The 22579-nt window shown below is 38.6% G+C and overlaps 1 protein-coding gene across 11 annotated transcripts in view; it reads left to right on the plus strand.

The window, feature by feature from the left end:
- Positions 1 to 22579, plus strand: part of Scaper (S-phase cyclin A associated protein in the ER) — a 447154-nt gene that overhangs the window by 396623 nt on the left and 27952 nt on the right. For 9 of the 11 annotated variants that reach the window (XR_013090777.1, XM_076851161.1, XM_076851163.1 and 6 more), the window contains 2 exons: positions 14558 to 14795; positions 20245 to 20394. Coding sequence is in view for 10 of the 11 variants with exons in the window: in XM_076851161.1 (XP_076707276.1) it covers positions 14558 to 14795; positions 20245 to 20394 (388 nt within the window). In the remaining variant the exon portion in view is untranslated. Of the gene's footprint in view, positions 1 to 1907; positions 1940 to 10604; positions 10653 to 14557; positions 14796 to 20244; positions 20395 to 22579 lie in introns of those variants that run through there. The other 2 variants (XM_076851165.1, XM_076851166.1) reach the window with 2 other exon arrangements.

Consider the following 22579-nt stretch of genomic DNA (forward strand, 5'->3'; position numbering starts at 1 on the left):
TCATTATTATCCAAAGTACAGGTATGAAGACACGATTTGATGTGAATATACTATGTATACAATCAGAGATATGAAAAATTGTGCTCTATATGTGTAATAAGAATTGTAATGCATTCCGCTGTTATATATAATTTTTTTAAAAAATTTATCTTAAAAAAAGAAAGCTAAAAAAACAATAAATAAATAAAAAGGATAGACTTTATAGACATAACTTAAACTTCAACAAACCTGACTGAAACCATGTATAAAATTTTTTAAAAACCTCAAAAAAAAGACTTACTAAAAAAGCAAATATTCTAGAAAAAAGTCCAAGTGGTTTACTGATTTAATTTACCTTGGAAATCCTAATAGTAGCAGTGTAAGCTTTTACTCTGAATGACCCCTAATTGTTCTTCCTCTCATCCTTCAGCCTCCCAACATTTCCCAAACACCACCAAACCACAGGAGTTTCAGAAATTTTTCTACCTCTTCAGATATTTTTTACCTCTAATATCTGCATATTTTTTTGTATTGCTTCCCATTTCTTCATGGAAATTGTTTTCCAAAACTATAAACTACAGTTACCTGTTTGAGTATCTTGTTACACTCATTAGAGTTTCTGCACGAGGCCACAGCCATTTCTAAGAAGAAAAGTTGTGTGGTTTTTGCTTTGTTGGAGTAATTCACATAATGCCTGTTTTGGCTACCAGAAACCAACCAGAGCCAAAGAGTCCAGGAAGGCTTGTCCTCAAAGCCCTTTTGTGACTAGCTGAAATAAAAGACAAAAGGGAGCCAGAGAAGCCTTCAAAAATTGCCTCTTGAGCTGGCAAGAGCCTGAGATAATTAAGCAGACTAATTGATAGCACTGGCTTTGAGTAAACATTCTGCTGTCTGCCGGTGGCCAGGCCTTTGTGATGGTGATTACAGCAGGTCTGCCTTTGCCCTACTCTCCTATTATGCCCTTAATCTTCTAATTTTTACCTAGGTGTTCTGACAGACAATTTGGGTGTCAGAATTTGTGCTGTTAATCTTTACTTCAGTGTGGGGGAGAAAAGCACTAGCCATGACTTCTGTACCAGGCATGGTTTTGAACAATGAACTTGCATTTCTTTCAGTAAAAAGTGAAATTATTATCCTCTGGTGAATGAGTTGATTTTATTTTAGGATTACTCCAGAATGTTAAAATGGGAATTGTTCACAAACTATGATTCTTAATCTTTTAACCCAAATTGAATAGTGTTTACTATTACCAGTTTTCTATTCTTGGTCCTAGAAGAAGTAAAAGGAAAAGCATAGTTTTTGAATCTCAGGGCAGTATCTTAACTTCTTATTGGCTGAGGCTCACTGAATGCCCCTTAAGGTGCTAACTCCTTAACAGAACTAATAGGATCAGAACAGTAATGAGTAATTATAAATTACAGCCAACACAGGCTTTTCACTTAATCAGCAGTCATTTACTGCATTCATAACTACGTTAGGCATGATGGCTGGGAGGTAGTAGATCATGGTAAAAGAATTTATAATCCTTATAACTACACTGATGAGAGAGAGGGTGTGTGAAACTTGGTAATTCTGATTGGTTAGAGGCTATTCTGAATTCTAGAATATTTTTAACACAAAAGGAAATTTGTTGATATATATATTTGTATTCTTCATTTTCACATCAATAAACTACACTAACAGAAAGTGCTAGCCAAAGCTAGAAAACCTGTCCTATAAGATAAGAATAGTTTAAAATATAGTCCATTAATTATGTGGATATAAATGAGTGCTTCTCAAGTGTTTAAGGATGCTTCCAAAGCATTTGTTGAAGCAAAGGTAAACTTTAATTCTGTCTGCCTGCCTATCCATTCATTCATTGAACAAATATTTATGTAGTACTTTCTCTGTGCCAGGCCTTGTGCTAGTCTTGGGAGAAAGCAGAAATGACTCAGACATTGAAGGTGTCCTCAAGGATCTTGTAAGTAATTAGGAGAAAAGAGGTGCATATACAAATATCATGGTACAAGACAGAAAGTGATAAAGAAGACCAAATACAACACAGTAAAAGCACTTAACACTGGCAGGTTCAGTGGCTCACGCACTAGCTACTCAAGAGGCTGAGGCAGGAGGATTACAAATTGAGGCCTGGGCAACTTAGCAAGACCTGGTTTCAGAATAAAAAGGGCTGGAACTAGGGTTGTGGCTCAGTAGTAGAGCACTTGCCTAGCATGTGTGAGGCCCTGAGTTCAATCCTCAGCACCCACATATGAATAAACAAAGTGAAAAATCCAGTGGCAACTAAAAAATATTTTTTAAAAATAAAAAGTGCCAAGTACTTAGCTCAGTGGTAGCATGTTTCTGGGTTCAATCCCCAGTACCAAAAATAAAAAGAAAAGGACTTACCATATTGCCTGGGACATGTAAATGTTTAGTAAATGTTGGCTACTATTGATAGAGTTCAGAGGAAGAAGAGATCACTCTTAATGAGGGAATATCTGTTTTCCAGAGAAGCTAAAATTTAACCAAGGCCTTGAATGACGGGAAGGATCAAAAGAGAATTGATGACCAGTGTGATTCTGCAATCTGTACAATCAGAAAAATGAGAAATTATACCCCAATTGTTTCAAATGTATGAATTGCCAAGATCATTGTGATGTCATGTTTAGCTAATAAAAAAAAGAGAATTGAGAAAAAAGTGGACAAAGAAAATATTATAAGGAAAGACATCAAAGTAGAAAAATATACAAAGAATGAATAAAGTACTTTAACTGAATTTTGAGATGTATAGCTTGTGATTTTAATGCCTTCCAGAGGATAATGAGGTTCAAATGAGATAATAAATGTAAAAATACTTCGTAAACTACATAAAATAATTTACTAAGATGTGGGTAGTGGCAGAAGTGTCATTAAAAACCTTTGAGGGCGAAGTTGTAGCTCAGTCGGACTGGGGTTATAGCTCAGTGGTAATGCAGGTGAGGCACTAGATTTGATTATCAGCACCACATAAGAGTAAATAAGGTTATTGTGTTCATCTAAAAATATTTAAAAATAAAAAAAAACCTTTGAGCAGGGAAATGACCTGGTAGGAATTGTATTTTGGGAACATTAATCAGGCATCATGGAAAGAGTGTTTTAGAAAGGAGGGGAAGATAGGAGGGGCCATTGACAGTGGTCTGGGCAGGAGACAAAAGAAACAGAAAGAATGTCTGGAAACCCTTCTCAGGTCTCTCTTTTTATGTGGTGTCACTGCTATCTCAGGCCTCAGGCTTCAGACCTCATCATCTCTGTTCATCCCCCCTCCTATCCCTGATCTAATCTGCTACCACATTCTTTTGACTGAAAGGAACCTTAAATTCATCTCTCCAGTCCTCCATTCACAGTTGAATCCTTTCAGTAACCCTCCCAGTCTCAATTTGAATATATCCAGTGACAGGGAATTCATTACTTACTAAGGAGTCTATTCTGTCACTGATGAATTTTTCATATTTAAAAAAAAATCCCTCCTTATGCCAAGCTGAAATCCTGTCTCCCTATGGCTCCCTGATAGTACTATTCCTGCTTGCTCCTTGGTGACATACAGACTAAACTAACCCTCCTCTTCTCCCTGAACTCCCCTGGTCTCACCATGCCTCACATTTTCCTTTGCTTTTCTTCTTCTTGGTCCAGTTGGTAGACTATGATACAGATTACTCCAAAACCTAGCGGTATGAAATAACCATGTATTAATTTCACAAACTATAGATAAGGAATTCTGTCAAGTTACAGAGAAGGTGGGTTACTTTTGATCTATCCTGTCTGGGGCCTTGAGGTCACAATTATCTCGAGTACTTATTCCTACATGTCTGTGGTTGGTGCTGGGTGTCAGCAGGGGAGTCCCTAAACATATTAATTTGTTGACTTACAGGGATGGAAAGATGATCACTTCATTGTTGCAGTTCTTCACAGGGTTATGACTGGGTGCTAAGAGCAAGCCTCCTGGAGTGATAGATCAGTTGGAAACCATATCATCATCTTTAATGACTTAGTCTTGGGAGTCACACAGCATTGCTTGCACTCCATTTTGTTCACCCAGGCAGTCATGAAGTCCCACCCAGCTTCATTGGGAGGAAAATAGACTTGGTCCCTTAATAGGGAATACGAATATCCTAGCAGAGCTTGAGACCAGAAATTATTCTGTAAATATGTTTGAAGACTACAGCCAGGGTTCCCAGACAGCCTGGGTAACTTAGCAAGATCTGTCTCAAAATAAAAAGAGGACTGCGGAGGTGGTTCAGTGGTAGAGCTCCCTTGGGTTCAATCCCTAATAATGAAAAAAAAAAAAAAAGTGTGAGTGTGTGTGTGTGTGTGTGTGTGTGTGTGTGTACACAGTCTGTACATTCCAATCTATCCCAAAGATAAATGAATTCCCAATATCCTGTTCTCAGCTGTCTTCTCTTCTCTCTGGAATGTCTTATTTAGTTCTGTCACCCTATCTTTTAGTATCATCTGTCTTAACTCCTAAATCATTTGTTGTCAGAAGGCTTGGACAAAAGGTTTACTGGCATTGGAAGATGAGCAATAAAGTGAATGCAATAGGACTAGGTCATTGGAACTCAGGAAGGCAACATTTAGTGGATACCTTACTATGCCCTGGGCTAGTGTGGGTTATCTCCCAAGAAGCGTTCAGCATTCCTGCTCACACTGTCCAAGGGGCCATAACAGCCTCCAGACTAATAATAAGGAATGACTTCCCCTATCCTTCAGATCCATAAAGTGAAAGTAATACAGAAACAAGAACTTCTGGGCCGCCTTGATACTCATGTCTGGGCAAGTGCTAGTGTAGAGACTTCTGAAAGATCTATTCCAGCTGATATAAGCCCAAGTTGACTTCAGGGATGGAAAGATGATCACTTCGTTGGTGCAGTTCAAAATGAATGTCCACTATTGTGCTAACCACTGTGCCAGAGAAAGAGGGACTAGCTGGGCCCAGCCCACTTGCCAGAGCAGATAGGGAATGATAAAGACAGACCCTGGGTACATGGAAATGCTCACCAGGCTGAGCGCAGCAGCCTGTATCCAGGATATGCTTGCAGTTGGATTCCCATTGGCTGAGAATCCAACTGCAAGCAAAATACTTAAGGACTTTGAAGAGGCAGAATCTAAAAAGGAAAACCTTTGTGTAGTATTGTGTTGTAAAGCACAGATTGTCACTCTGACCTCTTGACTAAAGTGAGATAGATAATAATTATACCCACTTTGTTCTAAAAAGATCTCAACAAAAGGGAGGGTGCAAAATTGGAATAAAAGAATATAAGTAGGAAAAAAGTAAATCAAGCCACACCTAGTAAGGTTAAGGCACAAACCATATTCATAACAAGGCACTGGCAGACATTTCCTCTTGGAATTCCTACTGGCACTTTCTACCAGGAACTTATATTTAATATCAGATCTTGAGCTCATTGGCTTTCACCTAAAGTAATCTATTCCTCCTGACTGCTTTATTCTGCTCATTATTCCAGTCATCTGACAAGATTTTTTTGAGGGGGCGGAGGCAGGTAATGGGGATTGAACCAAGGGGTGCTTAACCACTGGGCCAAATCCTCAACCCTTTTTTAATATTTTATTTAGAGATAGGGTCTCACCTAGTTACTTAGGGCCTGGCTTTGAAGTTGCAATCCTCCTGCCCTAGCCTCCCAAGCTACTGGGATTACAGGCATGCACCGCTGATCGCGGCTCCAGCTAGATTTAACTGACAGCTGCTTCTCTAAACTCACCACCTTCATTGATTGAGCATTAGTCCAAACACAAAACAAAAAGGAAATTACAGGTTAATACAAATCAGAACTAAGAAAGAAGACTTATAAATCAATACAAATGATATCTAAAATACAGGGTCATTTTTTCTTGCCTATGTGTGACTGTTATGATCAAGTGGATCAAGTGGGTCAAAAATAATAAAATGTGTTTAATAAAAAAAAAAAAAAAAGATTTTAAGATCCAAAACCTTAGTCATCTTTGACTTTTCTTAGAATCCAGTCCAGACCTATCTGATTCAAAGAGATGCTTGTCCCAGAAATATGAGATGGAACATACTATTTATACCTCTCACCCAATAGTTCTGTAATTTCAAATTCATTAGTTTTCTTGCCTTGTTTATATGGTGTGTATGTTTTCAATCAAAATATTTCCCTAAACCAGGAGTGGTGAAACATGCCTGAAATTCCAGTAGCTGGGGAGGCCAAGGCAGGAGGATCTCAAGTTTAAGGCCAGCCTTGGCAACTTAGTGAGACTCTGTCTCAAAAAAAAAAAGAAAAAGGCCAGGGAGGTAACTCAGTGGTAGAGTGCCCCTTTGTTCAATCCCTAGTATCAGCGGGCAAAAAAAAATTTCCCTAGGGGAAAAAAAACTAAATATAAATATCCTCACCCTTAGGCACTTTGCACCAGGCTAGAAATAAATAAAGTATCAGGAAACAGTTTTTCAGAGCTAGTACATACCAGTGTGTACCACTGACCTATGCCAGGACCCCATTTCTTGAGTCTACTTTTAACACAGGAAGAAGGGCCATCCATCCACTCCTCATGTAAAGTATGAAGGAGACATCCAAGGCCCTCATTCCTTTGGCATGCCTTGCTAAGATCAAGTCTACCTTACTTTCTTCTATTCTTTTAGCAAATATTTTCTCATTACTAATTTATTGAACATTTGCTATGCACTAGGCACTTGTCAAGATATTGGGGATCCATGGGCTGGAACTGTAGCTCAGTGATAGAGCATGTGTCTAGCATGTGTGAGGCACTGGGTTTGTTTCTTAGCACTGCATATAAATAAATTAAATAAAGGTGCATCAACAACTAAAAAAAAAACAATTAAAAAAGATGCTGGGGATCCATTGGTAAGTAAGATACTAGTCATGTAGAGCTTTTATAGTCTTACAGGAAGTAGGGAACAATAAACCAATAAATAAATAAGATCATTTTAGCTATTGATAAGTGACATGAAAAAATAAAACAGGGTAATATAGCTGAGTGACTTGGTCAGAGTCTTCTATAGATGTTAGGGAAGCCCTCTCTTGGGAAATGACATAAAAAGTTAAGAAGGGAACAACTGTGTAAAAGTTCAATTGAGAAGTCTAACTAAGAATGACAAAGCCCTAAGGTGGGTGTGTTCCAGAAACAGATGGTGGATGCTAGAACATGATGAGTAAGTGGTAGGAGATGAAGTCAGAGAACTAATGGCCAGGGGATGAGGACAGACATTAGAAATTTGGGTTTTGCTCTTAAGTATAATGGAAGCCATTTGGAGGATTTTAAACAGGAGTATGGCTTAAAAAGGAAAAAGAGCATTTGCTTAGTCTGCAAAGAATGGATTAGAGGGGCAAGAATGAAAGCCAGAAGGATCAGTTAGATCCTCCTAACTGATCAGCTGAGGTTTGAATGCCCTCAGCTGCTTCGTTGGATATGATCTTCCTCCTCTTCTAGGATGGGAATAAAGTGGAATATTTGACAAAACCATCAAGTTCACTTTCTAATTATTAGGAAAAAAAATTGTGTGATCATCACACAGCCTCTGATAGGACAGTCCTTACCCAGTTACCCAGCAGAAGCAAGTTCCTTTTCCAGGCAAGAGACATTGTAGCCTCTGGCAGAGCCCCTGCAGCCCAACTGCCAAATCCTAAAGATAAGAAAGAGAGGCCCAAAGTATCAGTTAGACTAGCCAAAACCAACTCATCAGCACAGTGCCCTTTGTTTTTTCCAGTATGAGAAAACTGAAGCTAGAAAATTCAGAAGTGTCCTATCTGAGAGACAACAATCCTAGACTACAATTCTCAGATCTAGGAGAATATCCTTTTGTGAGTTACCCAGAACTGCCTGCCTTCTCACCTTGTAGGCTCCACTCTCCTCTTTCTCACTCATCTCTAGTTTACCAAGACTGTCTAAACCGGTTGCTTCTTAACTCTGCCACTTTCTAGGTCTCCCTTCAGACTTTTGCCAGAGCCCAAGAGTCTTTTAGCAGCTTCTCCCTTTACCTTCCATTCCCATTGGTGTTCTTTTGGTCTTGCCCTTCCTGATTGTGGATCCTAAGCAACTGTTTTCACCATCTATCCTGTTCTCCTCAGGAGGGTTCCTCCTGAGTTCCTCTGAGTTCAACTGAAACTCAAAGTCAAGTGCTTTGGAAATTCTTATATGTAGCTGAGCTTCTCCCTACCTAATATTCTCACTTTTTAATTGCCCCTATATTTTTCCTCTTCTCTAACCAAATGCCCCATCTTAGAGTGCACACTCATACGTGCGCACACACACAAACACATACACACACACCACCTTGACTTTTCTCTCTTTACCTGTCTGCCTAATCATCTCCATTTCCTTCAATAGAGCCCAAATTAAATTTTCATTAAACAAACTATTTTCTACATGTACCATATTACATAAGAAAGGGCTGAGGGGGAGATAGATAGGTATTGTGCACACATGTGTGTGTGTGTGTGTGTGTGTGTGTGAGAGAGAGAGAGAGAGAGAGAGAGAGAGAGAGAATGATTATAATGTTCTAAGTAGATTCATATGTGTTTATAACATTCCAGCATTATTGTTATTTTTGTTTGTGGTGTTGGAGCTTGAACCCAGGACCTTGCACATGCTAGGCATGTGCTCCATCACTAAACTATCCCCAGCCCAACACTCCAGAATTGAACAAAATCTTAGATATCATCCAGTCTCATGCCCAGCTGAGGTTTGAATGCCCTCTGCTGCTTCATTGGACATGATCTTCCTCCTCCTCTAGGATGGGAACAAAATGCAATAGTTGACAAAACTGTCCAGTTCACTTTCTAATTATTAGGAAAAAAATCTATAAGTTTATCTATTCCTTGCCTTTTGATAATTCCTCTTCTCTGGGGGTCATAAATACCAAGGGTAGTACCTCTCCATCTCTAAGATAATCTTCATGTCCTCCAGTTCTGAGCCAAGTTCCTTCAAATCTTCGTAAGATGACACTGTTTTCAGACACTTTTACCACACAAATCACTTTCTGTGGGAACATTCTGATGTGTCATTGTCCTGAATCAGTGCAGCACCTGGAGCTGGACACAGCACTGTCAGAGTAGTCGTACAGTGCAGTGGAACAAAACTTAGCTTTCCTTGTCATGTGTATTGTACTCCTGTGAGCCAAAGTTGCTTGTATTTAACGGTAATCAACACTAGAGTTCCTGTTTTGAACTGATAGGCAGCTAAGTTGCTAAGTGTCCCCCAACCACCCACTCCAGCTATGTTCACAAACTGTATTTCAATCCCCGGTCACTCTCCCTCTTCCCATCCTAAACACATACAGATAGTTTTTATAAAATATAAAAGTAAGACTCAAAAATCATTTTATGTATTTCATCCTGTTTTTAGCCCTTGTTTTGGGGTAAACTTTTTTACTGATTACTTCCCCCTTCTTGAAACTATCTTCACTTTGCTTCTAGGACACCACACTCTTCTAGTTTTCCTCCTAGCCCACTAGTTACTATTTTTGGTTTCCTTTGGTGGTTCCTTCTTATCTCCTAACTTGTAAATATTGGGGTATCCTAAATACCACCTGTGTGTTGATGACTCCCAAATATTTCAGACCCAGACCACTCTGAATGCAGGCTTATATATTTAGTCAGTCATTCAACAAATGTTTATTGAATTACTTCTCTGTACCAGACATTGTTCTTAGCACTGGGGGTATATCTGTGAAATAAAAGAGACAAAAGTCTCTACCCTTGGGAAGCTTATTCTACACAGTTACCAATCTATCACCTCCACTTAGATGTGTCTAGTAGATATCTAATTCAACAAATGGTTTTCCTCCCTGGGCATGCTCTTTCCACTTCTTCCCCATTTATGTAAATAAAAACCTTATTTTTTCAGTTGTACCAAATATCAGTGAGCCATTTTTTACTTCTTTTTCTCTCACATTCATATACAGTCTATCAGTAAGTCTTGTCGGTTTCCCCTCTGAAACCAACTTCTTGCCACATCCATGGCTACCATCCTTCTTGATCCACCTTCATCTTTCCCCTGGGTGGTTGAAACAACTTCCTAATTGGTCTCCCTGCTTCTGCCTTGGCTCTTCTAAAGACTTTTCAACCTATGAGCTACGGGGATCATTTTTAATCCTAAATAAGTTTATGTCACTTCGATGATCAAAAACTTCCAGTGGCTCCCCATCTCCCTCAGTAAGATCCTTGCAGTATCCTTGCATGCATCCCTTCCACACTGCTCTGTTTGCTGTTTCTTGGAGGGATCATGCATACTCCTGCCTCCAAGTCTTGGGATTTCCTGCTCCCCAACATAAAATATCCTTCTTCCAGATATCCACTGGCTTCCTTCCTCCCTTTCTATAGAATTCTATTTAATGCCTTAGAAAGCTTTTCCCCAACCACCCTATATAAAGTAGCATCACACACACCACTGCTTTTACATTTCTAAGACATGTTCCCTGCTCTTTTCTAGCACTATGCTATCTAACATACTGTACATTACATATTATACATTTACTAGTTTATTTGTAACTTCTTGCACAAAATTTAAGCTTTATAAGGAAAGGACATAGTGAATTGTGATGTCACTGGAAACAGGTTGGCTTCTTGGATTATCCCAGGAAGTAAGAGCCAAAAACTGGAATACCTCTGCAAAAAAAGTTCACCTCTCCTTGAACGCTGAAGTTCTCATCCATCGTTGGAAAAGTAAGTTAATTAATCTCACTCCAACACTATGCAGATCTTGAGTGCTGTTTCTAGTTTTAGAGGCTAAAAATGGGGCATTCTTTTTAGGATGCCTCAGGGATTCCAGAACTAAAGGCATGAACAAAACCAAAATCCAAGAAGCTAGGAGAGTAGTCTAGAAGATCCCCAACACTGACAGAGATCAGAGAAGATGTTACCAAGCCAGACCAGGAACATAGAGGGGAGAGGGACTTTAAAACTGCCCCAGCTTCTTATTTTAGACCAACGAAGGCCTGGTATATGAGTGGTTTATAATACTAAAGATGGAGTGGATGGACCTTGATTCATGGCCACACAAATCCCTGCTGTTTTTGCCCAACTGTAGTCTCATTTAAGGCAAAGTAGGGATTTCACACAGTGTGTAGGCATATTAATGGCCCAGTTATGGTTTTTCCTGATTGAATATAGCTGTAATGAACAGAAGTGAATATCCCACTAAGATCTCCAGATCTGGAGTCCAAACAAAAACACCTTAAAATTCAGTAAAATTTAGAAGATCTTTGTGTAGTATGAAAAATTTCATATCTGATTTTTTACATCTTTCATGTACTTTTAAAGAAATCTATATAACTTGTGCTTGATGTGAATAAGGCCTTTTACTTTTTTATTATAAACATTTAGATTTAAAGTGATTATAACTGACAGTTAAGACCAACAGGAGCCAGTAGCCTGTTCGTGGACAAATTATCTGTATTTCAAGCTAAATCAAAAGTAAACATTCTCTAAAGTCCCGTCAGGTCTGCATTAGTCCTCATAGAAGCCAAAAGTAGCACATAAGCCTTCCCAGTCCCCCTGTATTCTGTTTATTCACTTTAAGATGAACATATTTTTTTCCATGAAGCAGTATTCTATGCTTTTTTAACCATTCCCACATCTGAGTTCTTGAATGCTTAGTTGATTTTCCTCAGTCAGCACTTTTATTTTATTAGGAGAATATTTGCAAAAGACTGAGACTGTGTTGTTTTATAATCTGTCAGATTAGTATATTCCTAAATAACCATGCAAGAGAATAGCTGTCCTGATGACCTTTACTTTATTTATGTAGTTATTTTTGCATTTATTCTTTGGAAAAGGAAATAATGAATTTATGTCATTTAATAAATGATCAAAAAGATTAAGTATAAAAAAGATAGAGCCATACTACTGAATGTCTGCAATAGAATATACTAATAATCTATTTTAAAGCAGTACAAGCAATAAGAGGGAAGTCAGCATTCTGAATCACAGAACAGTAAAATTCTTGCCACCAGCAATGGTGTCACTCATTCTTGAGGTTCTGAGAGCATATTAGAAATTAGCTTCAGGGAAAAATGTCTTCTGTCTTGTCACTGGTTCTAAAAGGCAGTCAGTTTTAAACAAACACAGGCCTCTTTTTGGAACCTATATAATAAACTCAGACACATTAATCTCTACTCATGTCTCTAGTTAGGGTCTGACCCCTAACTCTTTCAGCTTTAATGGAAGGAAGTAAGGGCCAACTGACATTAGCTAACAGAAGTTTGTATAAGGAATCAGATGTGCCTATAAGCAAATAAATATCCTTTCTTAAACTTGTGTTTTTATTGAGTTCCAAAAGATAAAATGTCTCCTCATGATGATACACAATTGCATTATAATGTGTGTACTTTAACAATATTCACTTAATTGCAAATTTTGATGTAAGAGAAAGCAAGGAGATAACAAGAGATCACCTCTTGTTTGGACTGGATGCTTTGGTCCATGTACAAAGCACTGCCCTTGGAGTCGAAAGTCCTGCATGGTACCCCTGCCTTTGCCACTTACAAATTTGTATACCCTAAAGCATCTCAACTGATATGCGCATATTTTTGTTGCTTTGTGTATAAATGGGAAGAATAATACTTTCCTACCAACCATGAAAAACTGTAATAAGAATGAAATGGCTGGGAGGTGGGGTTGGGGTTGTGGCTCAGCAGTAGAGCGCTTGCCTAGAACAGGCTGGGCACTGGGTTAATCCTCAGCACCAAATAAATAAATAAATAAATAAGCTGTGTTTGACTAAAACAAAATATTTAAAAAAAAAAAAAAAAGGAATGAAGTGGCTGGGCACAGTAGTACACTCCTGTAATCCCAAAAGCTCAGGAGGCTGAGGCAAGAGGATCACGAGTTCAAAGCCAGCCTCAGCAAAAGTGAGGCACTAAGCAAAAGAAAAAAGAATGAAGTGAAATGAAAGATTTGAAAGTACTTAGCAAATCCTGCCATATAAATGAGATGACAGTATTTCATAAGAGAGCTTCTTTCTTGAGAACCAGAGTATATCAGGATGTCTTATTACAGGATACATTCTTAGATTATTAGAAATTGTATATACATTCAGGGAAGTAAATGTTGAAGGTGGTTATGAATAAAACTCTACTTTGATGCAACTACCAAATTAAAATAAACAAAACTATCCCTTTGGTAAAAATAAGTTAGGAATTGAGAAAAGTAGAGAGGATATTAGAAATTTGCCAAACAACACTTCCTAATTCATATTTAATTTGTGGTATGTTTTGAGTGCTTCTGGGCAAGATGATGAGGTGAGCATAGATCTTTCATGACTCTCTTCCATCCCAGGTTTCTGCTGAAAGGAATGATAAACTATAAAAGAAAACTTGTGTTAGTGTTCAAAACTAGGGCATGGTATCGTCCCATGACAAAGACATAACATCACTTCTGCTCAGTACTATACATACCATACCATATTAAAGGAAGACATTAAGAGGGGCCTTAAAACTTCCCTTTCAGAGAGAAAGCTGAGTCTCATGAAAGAAAGTGACTGGCCCACTTAGAGCATTGAGAGACCTGAGGGTTTGTGCAGTGGTTAGAGTGTGGATCACAGCTCCAGGTCTTGCATCTTCTCACATTCAGACCCAGTAGATGAAAGAGTGAGGACTTCTTTCTAAGCATCTCAGCAAAAGTAACCTTCTCTCTCCCACTAGCTCTGAGTAAGACATGTGCCATCTCTGAACCATGCTGAACAGCCAGAGAAATAATATACAGCTTAACCTTAGGCCTTGGCACCCTTGAGCCAAAAAAAAAAAAAATAAGAGGGGCCCTACCTAAAGCATATTGCCAATGAGTTAGGAAAAGGTGGTTGCTTATTAAAGAGGACTCTTTCAGTTTCTAGGGGGAGAGGGGAGGTGAATGAATGTTTGGCAGCCATGTTTGTTTGCTCTTGGTCCCTAGATGCTTCATGTATACCTGAATATAGGTGGATTTAGCAAATCCTTGCAGCTTTACTATTGATTTTAAGAATTCATTCGCCAATGCACTTGCCTCTTCTCTTGCTCATCCAAATCACTGCCTGCCTCAGTTGCTAAGCTTATTTCACAGTGCACTTATATAGCTGTAATCCAACATTTATTTCTGGGGCTCTGGCACCCACACAACCTGTCCTCCCAGTACTCTGATGTTAGAAAGTGCTTCCAAAAGTAGGTAAAATGTCCCAACACATTGCCAGATTTTTGAGGATTCCTGCTTTCCTGGTAGCTGCCTCCCCTGAGAAGGTTCCCTTTATGTATCCAGAAAGGAAACTCACATGTTTTGGGTCTCTGATTCCCTAGAGCTCTCACAGACTTTGTGCAGTTTTCCCAGATCTATGCAGTGAACAAAGTGGAACTACTTCTCCTTCAAAGTGTAGTGAGGGTGGTGGGAACCTCAGCACTGGTTGCAGAGTGCTCATATGCCACTGCTACAGCAGCCTGGTGGCGAGGGCTCCATTTATTCCTTGAGGTTTCTTGTTACCTCATTACACAACTCAGATGGTTTGCTTTTAACGGTCTGCTTGTCTTGTTCCATTTGACCTATAAAAGTGGTAACATCCTTTAACTAAATTTCTCTAAAAGACTTGAATGTTTCTTTGTCAGGTCATACAGCATATTTGACAATAATCGCCAGGATCCCACGGGGCTGACAGCTGCTCTTCAGGCCACAGACCTGGCTGGAGTTCTGCACATGCTCTACTGTGTTCTCTTCCATGGCACCATCTCAGACCCCAGCACTGCCAGTCCCAAGGAGAGTTATACCCAGAACACCATCCAAGTGGCCATTCAGAGTTTACGTTTCTTCAACAGCTTTGCGGCTCTTGATCTTCCCGCTTTTCAGGTACCAAGCTTTGGTTTGTGTTAGTATTCCAACCAAGAGTTAATATATTATAATAAATATATATAAAATATTTATATAATATTATTGATAATAATATTATACGCACTTTTATTTTTCTTTTATTGGCCATTGTGCTAAAGGCCACCAGGAGCAGGACCAGTTGGAGTTTTATTTTATTTTAAAATAATATGCATACCTTATTAAGCTGCTGTCTTCTGGGAACTGTTTTAGATGCTCTATGTGTGCTCTATTATTTTAACTACCATGCAAAATATTATTATGCCAGTTTTACAGATGGAGAAACTGGCAGTTACATAATTTGTCCAGAGGTACACATGACTGAGCCAGAACTAGTTACCCATGATTGTCTATCTCAAAAGTTTATCCTATGCCACACTGCTACATGTAAGCCTTCTGTCTTAACTTCTTAAATAAAGGTATTATCATCCAATCAACTTTTAAACATTAAAGAAATGATATCCTATATAAACAGAACCAAAATCATTGATATGACTTTTTATGGATGATTTAACTGATTTGCTCCCATTGTAAAGTGCACGTGTGGTTAAACATGCAGACCCCTGTAAATTAAGTTTTTATAGCTAAAGAAAGAAAAATTGCTTTATACTATAACACCAGATTGTCAGCTTAGAAACATATTTTTCCCATATAGGAAATTTAATTTTCAAAAACACTGAACCTTTAGAACAGAGCAAGACCCAAGGAGTAGACTTTCTCTTTCAGTTTATTAACTGTCAAGTGATTTCATTAAAAAAGAACAAACTTGGCAGATGATGAACTCATAATTTAGATAAATTACTTTTCTCAAAGGAAAAAAGGTTATAGAGATATAAATATATAAAAATAGTGGTCTTCACCATTCTGAGATAGAAGAAACACTTCTGTAGTTTATGACAAATGTGCAATTCTTTAATTGATGTCTTCCTGTCATTCTGGTCAAAAAGGGAAATTAGTTATAACATTGAATCTAATGTCTTTCAACTGTAGAATTAGTTTATTTGTCATAAGAACAGAAATCCCTCCCTTAGGGTTAGTGTGCTTCTATTTCCAAAGCTATTGAACTAGCTTTAGGTGTAAACTACATGATATGTAGAGTTCCAAGAGTTTATAGCCATACCTAAACTAAGAGATTTGTCAGAAAATGTCAGTGATCCTTACCTCTGGTTTGAACATACATCCAGGTTTTATGAAGACCCAAGCTTCTTATATTCTGTCTGGAAATAGCTTGGAAATCAGGGGCCCTAATTTTGTCCTCAGGATATGCAGTCCAGCATCTACATTCCAGCTAGATTCTTTGCAACCAAAGATTATGAAAAAGGAAATTTCTAAAAACTGATTCTGAGCTTCTAGTTTCCTGGACCTTCTAACCAGGATTAACACTGCCGCAGAGTGCTCTATAATGGTAAACAGCATCTTGATTAAGTTGGCCATTCTATCAGTCACTCTGAGTATCAGGGAGCCCTAGGTCCCTGTTCTGTTCTTCCTGTACTGCCTCACTTACAGAAGTGCACTACTGGCATGAGGATGTAACTCAGTGGTAGAACACTAGCCCAGCATGCACAAGGCTCTAGGTTTAATCTCCAGCCCTGGGAAAAAAAAAAAGTTATCTCTGAACTCCAAACTGGCCCTGCTCCTGGTAACCTTTAGGCCTAATGGCCAGAAATAGAAAAATCAAAGGCTTACTTATGGAACCCTTTAGCCCAACTAAGATAAAATCCAAGATTTCTCCTCTGTAGTTCTTTGCAGTATTCAGCCCAAAATGTGTCCAGTATTTGAGCCAATTTTGCCAGAAATATGAGGAAAAAACACCATGGTAACTCAAGATTGTTTGACCATTCTCAGAATCAAATGTCCTCCCTGTCATGTGGAATAGCCTTTCGTGGCTGGCTCTCACAGTTCTTCAATACCCTTGTTTCTTTCTTTTCTATTTCTCATGCAACTCCATATTTTTTTTAATTCTTTACTTACCATTTTTTCTTCTTCTTTGTCTCTATTCTGCCTCTCCTAACTTATTTTAGTCAATCTTGCATTCACTCTTTCTCATTCTGTTCTCAGCCATAACTCCCAGGTACCAGAGTATAGGCCAGGAAAGCCTACAGTGATTTTCCTCTTCCTTCTGTTCCTTTGATCTTACAAGGTTCTAACTGCCATCCTTTTGGTGCCCAAGATCAGCACGTTTCTCTCTTGATTCCTCGTTAGCATGTGATAGGAACCTGATGCCAAGAATTTCTAGCACCACTCCATTTAATACATTTACCAATTATTAGCATGTTATTCCCACTTTTATACATTTAAACACAATATTTATAAATTTATCACATAAATTTATCAACATAAGCTAACAATTTTATTTATTATGATCACAAATTTCGTGAGTCCATTATTCAGACAGTGTTCCTCCCAGACAACTTGTCTCTGCTTCATGATGACAGGACTTCAACTGAGAGGATCGTAAAGCTGGAGGAGGGGAAAGAAGGAAGAGCTGGATTGCCTCACATAGTTGGGAGCTGAAATTATCTGGAGGCTCTTCACTCTTGTGTTTAATGCCTGGACTAGCTCAAAGACTAGACTCACCTAGGACTATTGGCTACAATATCTATACTACTCCTCATCTCTGTGTGACATGGGCTTCTCAAACTGTGGTATCTTTGTCCTGAGAGGAATGTCTGAAAGGAAGCTTCTGAAAAGAAGTATTCCAAGAGAATCATATAGATAGAAGCTGCATAGTTTTTTATGACCTAGCTTCAGAAATCATATAGTTACATATCAACCATACTTTTTGGTTGAGTCAGTCATACGCCTTCCAGATTTTTGAGGGGAAATGAGAAATATGCCCCACCTTTCAGTGGGAGAACTGTCAAAGATTTGTGGCTATTTATGAAGTGTCACACTCTATTTAGCAAGCTAAAGAACCACATCTGTTTTCATAGGCACCAATGATGTAGATGGAAGTGATCAAGTACATAATGCTCAAACAAATACACAGTATTTGCACTGTATAGCCATGGGTGAGTTTGGAGGGAAAAAATACTATTTTTTATCATAGACATAGTCAATGAAACTCATTCTAGTTCATTAAAACAACTTACATGTCAAAAATAAGATTTCAGGAACTATGTTTGTGAAGGATAGGAAAAGAGATTTTAGGTAGAAGGAAGGTATCCTTCTCAGCATTAGCCTGACCTGAGAGACAACCTGGGAGGCCCAAAGAAACTGAAATTAGATAAAATTTGCTTTTTCATAATCTTTGGTTGCAAAGAATCTAGCTGGAATGTAGACTGCTGGACTTACCTGCTGAAGAAGAGTCAGACAAGATAAAATGAGTCATGGTGATAGTTTGGGCCCCATAAATCACAAGAACTCAAAGCTTTTAGGAAGGCATCCCCCACCAGATGCCTGGATTGTTTGGCCATTCTCAGAATCAAATGTCCTCCTTGTCATGACCAAACTTTGAGCCATCATACTACCACCTCAAATTATGTGACTTTAGACAAGTAATTTGAACACTGAAGACTCAGCATCAGGGGCTGGGGTTGTGGCTCAGTGGTAGAGCACTCGCCTAGCATGCACGAGGCACTAGGTTCTATCCTCAGCACCACATAAATGTAAAATAAAGATATTGTGTCTATCTAAAACTAAAAATAAATAAATAAATAAATAAATATTTAGGAAAAAAAAGACTCAGTGTCTTCATCTGTAAAGCTGACTTGAAACACCTACCTTATCACAAGACTGAGAATTAGATAAGATCACAAAGATGTTGTGATTATACTAGCCAGCACACAGTAGGCACCCAGGACATGTAAACTGACTCAGTTTCTGAAGATGAAGAACTTACTCAGGCCGTCTAGTAGGTATCAGTAAGCCTAAGAACTGAATGCAGCATTCCCAAAAATTCTTCATTTTTTCTTGAAGTCACAAATCTGTATCCTTATTTTGTGTGAGAGCCTGTTATGTGATAATAACAAAAGGCAATCCATTAGAATATTTTCTTAGCTTCTTCCCTTTTATGGTATAAAATAAAGCTGTCAAAATATATTCCCCTTTAGCTAACAGTCTGATTTTGCTCTGAATTCATATTGGCACAGATGGCCTTAAGATCAGGGGTATTGTATATTGTATTCACTTTGACAGTTTTTACAATTGAAGGTGGTCTCAAGAAACAAATCAATGTACTGACTTGACAATTAATTCTGGCTAAAAAGGAAATATAGTTTCCTTGAAAAATTGGTTTAATTTTTATATTCAAACTTACATGCCCCTTGACCTGCTCTTATCAGTGAAGGTTAAACAGAGGGCACTGGGTCACAGCATGCTGGACGTGACTAATTAAATAAGGGCTGAACCAAGAAGGTGTCACTGCTTGATTTACAGGAAGAAAGCCCTCCTGAAGTCTCTTTGGAAAACTTTTTTTTTTTTTTTTTTTTTTTTGGTCTTGGGGCAGTGAAACAGAGACAGAAGACACTCTTAAAATTTTGCAGTCATTTTGTTTAAGTAATAACACTTGAAGGGCTGTTTGACCCGCGGTTAGACAAAGTGAATTCATTGAAACTTCCACGCCACAATATAGCTGAACTGGTTCAAGCCCACCAAGACCTCAAATCAAAAGATGAGTTTAACCACTGCCTTTTCCCACAGGCAGACCACGGTGCTTCATTCCAGTGTGGGCTGCAAGTGTATTCTGTAGGCTTCGCCTCTCCCCTTTGCCCTCCTGTCGTTCTGTCTGTTTGACATGTTTATTAAATAGAAGATCCAGGCTGCACAGGCAGACTCAGACTCTCCTCCTGAGTCTCCCACAGCCGACAGTCCTTTGCCTGTCTGGAGAAAGGATCCCAGAAGCCTCATAGCTGAGGGGCTTCCTGGTTTGGGGCAGATTTTTTTTGTTTTGGTTTGATTTTTTTATGTTCTTTTGGGAGCCTTCAGTTTATAGAGGTATTTATTTGAATTATTTATATTTGTTTCCTGTTTGAATATAACTAATTAGGAATATGTTTATCTCTATCACAAGAAAATATTTCTTTAAAAAGTATTAAAAGTTAGGTAAGCGGTACAGTTACAGGTGAATTTTAGTATTGTAATTCTTTCTAAATTTTCTACCTTGAAAATATTTGTATAATGAGAAAAACTAGTTTTTAAAAATGGAATAAATAACCATACTTTAGAGAGCTAACATCTTGCTCCATGTGGGGGAATCATTTGCTCTGCTATGCTTCATTTTCTGTTCCTTGTTAGGTTAAACATTGCATTTATTATTGTCATTTATTAGAGCAAAAACCCCTGAACTAAACTGTTAAGCATAGTACTAGAGAAATAGTGTCCACTTTTCCAGCCCCACGGCACAAAATGCACAGCGCCCAGTCTCTCTATGTGATTTGCAACCCTTTCTCTCCCTGGGCTGGGGATTCTAACTGCTCCTTGTCTTTGTCAGTCTATTGTAGGGGCAGAGGGCTTGTCCCTTGCATTCCGACACATGGCCAGCTCCCTGCTGGGCCACTGCAGCCAAGTCTCCTGTGAAAGCCTCCTCCATGAGGTCATCGTCTGTGTGGGCTACTTCACTGTCAACCACCCAGATAACCAGGTAAGAGGCCCTGGAAAGTTCCTCAGACTGCTTCCCTAACACGGAGAGTGTGAGGTATTGGAGTGAGAAAAGGCAGGCTAGCCTGCTGGAACCCATCGGCCCTGTAAGAATCCCTTTAACCAGGCTCTAGGCATAGGTCTGTAACTTCAACTCTTCAAAGAGTTTTGATCAGCATTAGGTTGCACCAGACCTCCTCTTAGGGATTTTAAAAACAGAATCTTTTAAATAAAATATTCATAATTCACACAGAAGCATCTACTCCTTTACCATGACCACATAGATTGTGATACTCTAGCCACCATTTTTTTTGTTGTTGTTTTGATAAGGTAGCTTTTGCATCTTTCAGCTTGGATCATTTTATAAAACATATTAGTCTGTTGCCTTATGAAAACATTCTTGGCTCTTGGTTTCTTCCTAGATGTTTAGAAGCTTCCAAGTTGGTAGACTGAGAGGGCAGGATGTGGGCCTTGTTCCTTAAATTGCCAGAGTAATTCTGCTTTTAACTGATTTATTTGGTTTCTGAGCAAGATTTAACATGTAGATAGGGTTCTGCTGTTTTATGAAGCTGGAAAATCTTTTACACAGTTTGTAAAATAATAATAATAAAGTACCTTATTTAGTTTTGAAACAAGAGTTAAGGCATAATATATCAGAGGGAAATTTCTGGCAACTTAATTTATCTAACCGCTCCCCACCCCACACACAACAAGCTTAATTGTATAGATTGTAACTAAGAGAAAGATTTCTGAACGACCCCTTAACTTTGCTCTAAGCTTAATAAAGTTTATTTTAGGCAAATCTCAAACAGTTGTTTACTAGGTTTATCAGCCTACAGTAAACTAGACCAGGGCAAGAGGAGAGGAGATGGTTGTGCTGCCAGAGCCAAGTACAAGGAGAAGCTGCACATTGAGAACTGACATTGCCTGCCTGACACGGAGGAAGGGTAGAAAAAAACAAAACAAGCTCGAGAATTTGAAATCACAGCCTCCTGGGTACAGAGGGTCACCAAGTCCTATGTTTTATTTCACAGATGACTGTTGATGCTTCCAGTACTGACCCTGAGTAAGCACAGGGCAAATTGCATGGTCAGTGTACTCCCTTGAAGAAGGTTCAGGAATATTCAGTCCATTCTATTTTATTTTTTAATTTTTTTTTTGTTATGGCTTCTTGCTTTTGGTACCAAGAATTGAACTGACAGGTGCTTTACCACTGAGCTATTTTTTATTTTCTATTTTGAGAAGTTTTGCTAAGTTGCTGAGGTTCTCACTAATTGCTGAGACTGGTCTTAAATTTATGATCTTCCTGCCTCAAGCCTCCCAAATTGCTGGGATTACCGGTACAGATTATAGCCACTGCACCCAGCTATTCAGTCCATTTTAGAAAGGTATTCCCATTGTTAGAATATGACAGATCTAGGCCTTTACTGGAAAAATTATCATACATAGAATGTTTCCTTTTCTCAGACCCTGTTATCAGGAGGACAGATGGAAACTCTTTTTCACCTCCTACCCTGGGAACACTCAGGCAGTGTCCTTCCTTGGGAGGTGTTTTGTCCATTCTGTGGATCAGGCCCAGCAGATTCAGTTTGTTATAAGCTGCTCTGGGAAGAAGAATTGTGGGAAATTTCCCCTGTGGACTTCTCTCTGTGTGATTCCATTCATTCAGTCTTCTAAATTGCAGTTTTATTTTCCTTTAAAGTTTGTATTTTATTTTTCTGATTACAAAAGTGTTCCGTATTTATTGTGAAAAATACAGGACAAATGTAAAGAATACAATGGGATCATAGTTATTCTTGACCTCACTATCTGAGATAGCCACTGTTTTTAGCTAAAGCAGGTTCCCTTCCAGTTATATAAAATGAATAATTTTGCATAATTGAAGTCATACTGTACATGTACTTATGTTCTTGGTTCTGCACTTTACATTATACCAGAATCACTCTTTGTGAACATCTTTCTTTGTGGTGCTGGGGAATCAAAACCAGGACTTCATACACACTAGGCAAACATTTCTACCACTGAGCCATATCCTCAGTCCATGAATATCAATTTTTGATGGCTTCATGGCTTTATCTTATATGGACATTTGTGGTTTACCTAAGAATTTCCTGTTTTATACTTAAATGGTTTACTATGTATCGTGACATTCGACTGACTTATAAAGAGCTAATTAATTTGCATGTGTG

Source organism: Callospermophilus lateralis, chromosome 3 (genome assembly GCF_048772815.1).
Source record: "Callospermophilus lateralis isolate mCalLat2 chromosome 3, mCalLat2.hap1, whole genome shotgun sequence".
In the NCBI taxonomy this organism is placed as follows: domain Eukaryota; kingdom Metazoa; phylum Chordata; class Mammalia; order Rodentia; family Sciuridae; genus Callospermophilus; species Callospermophilus lateralis.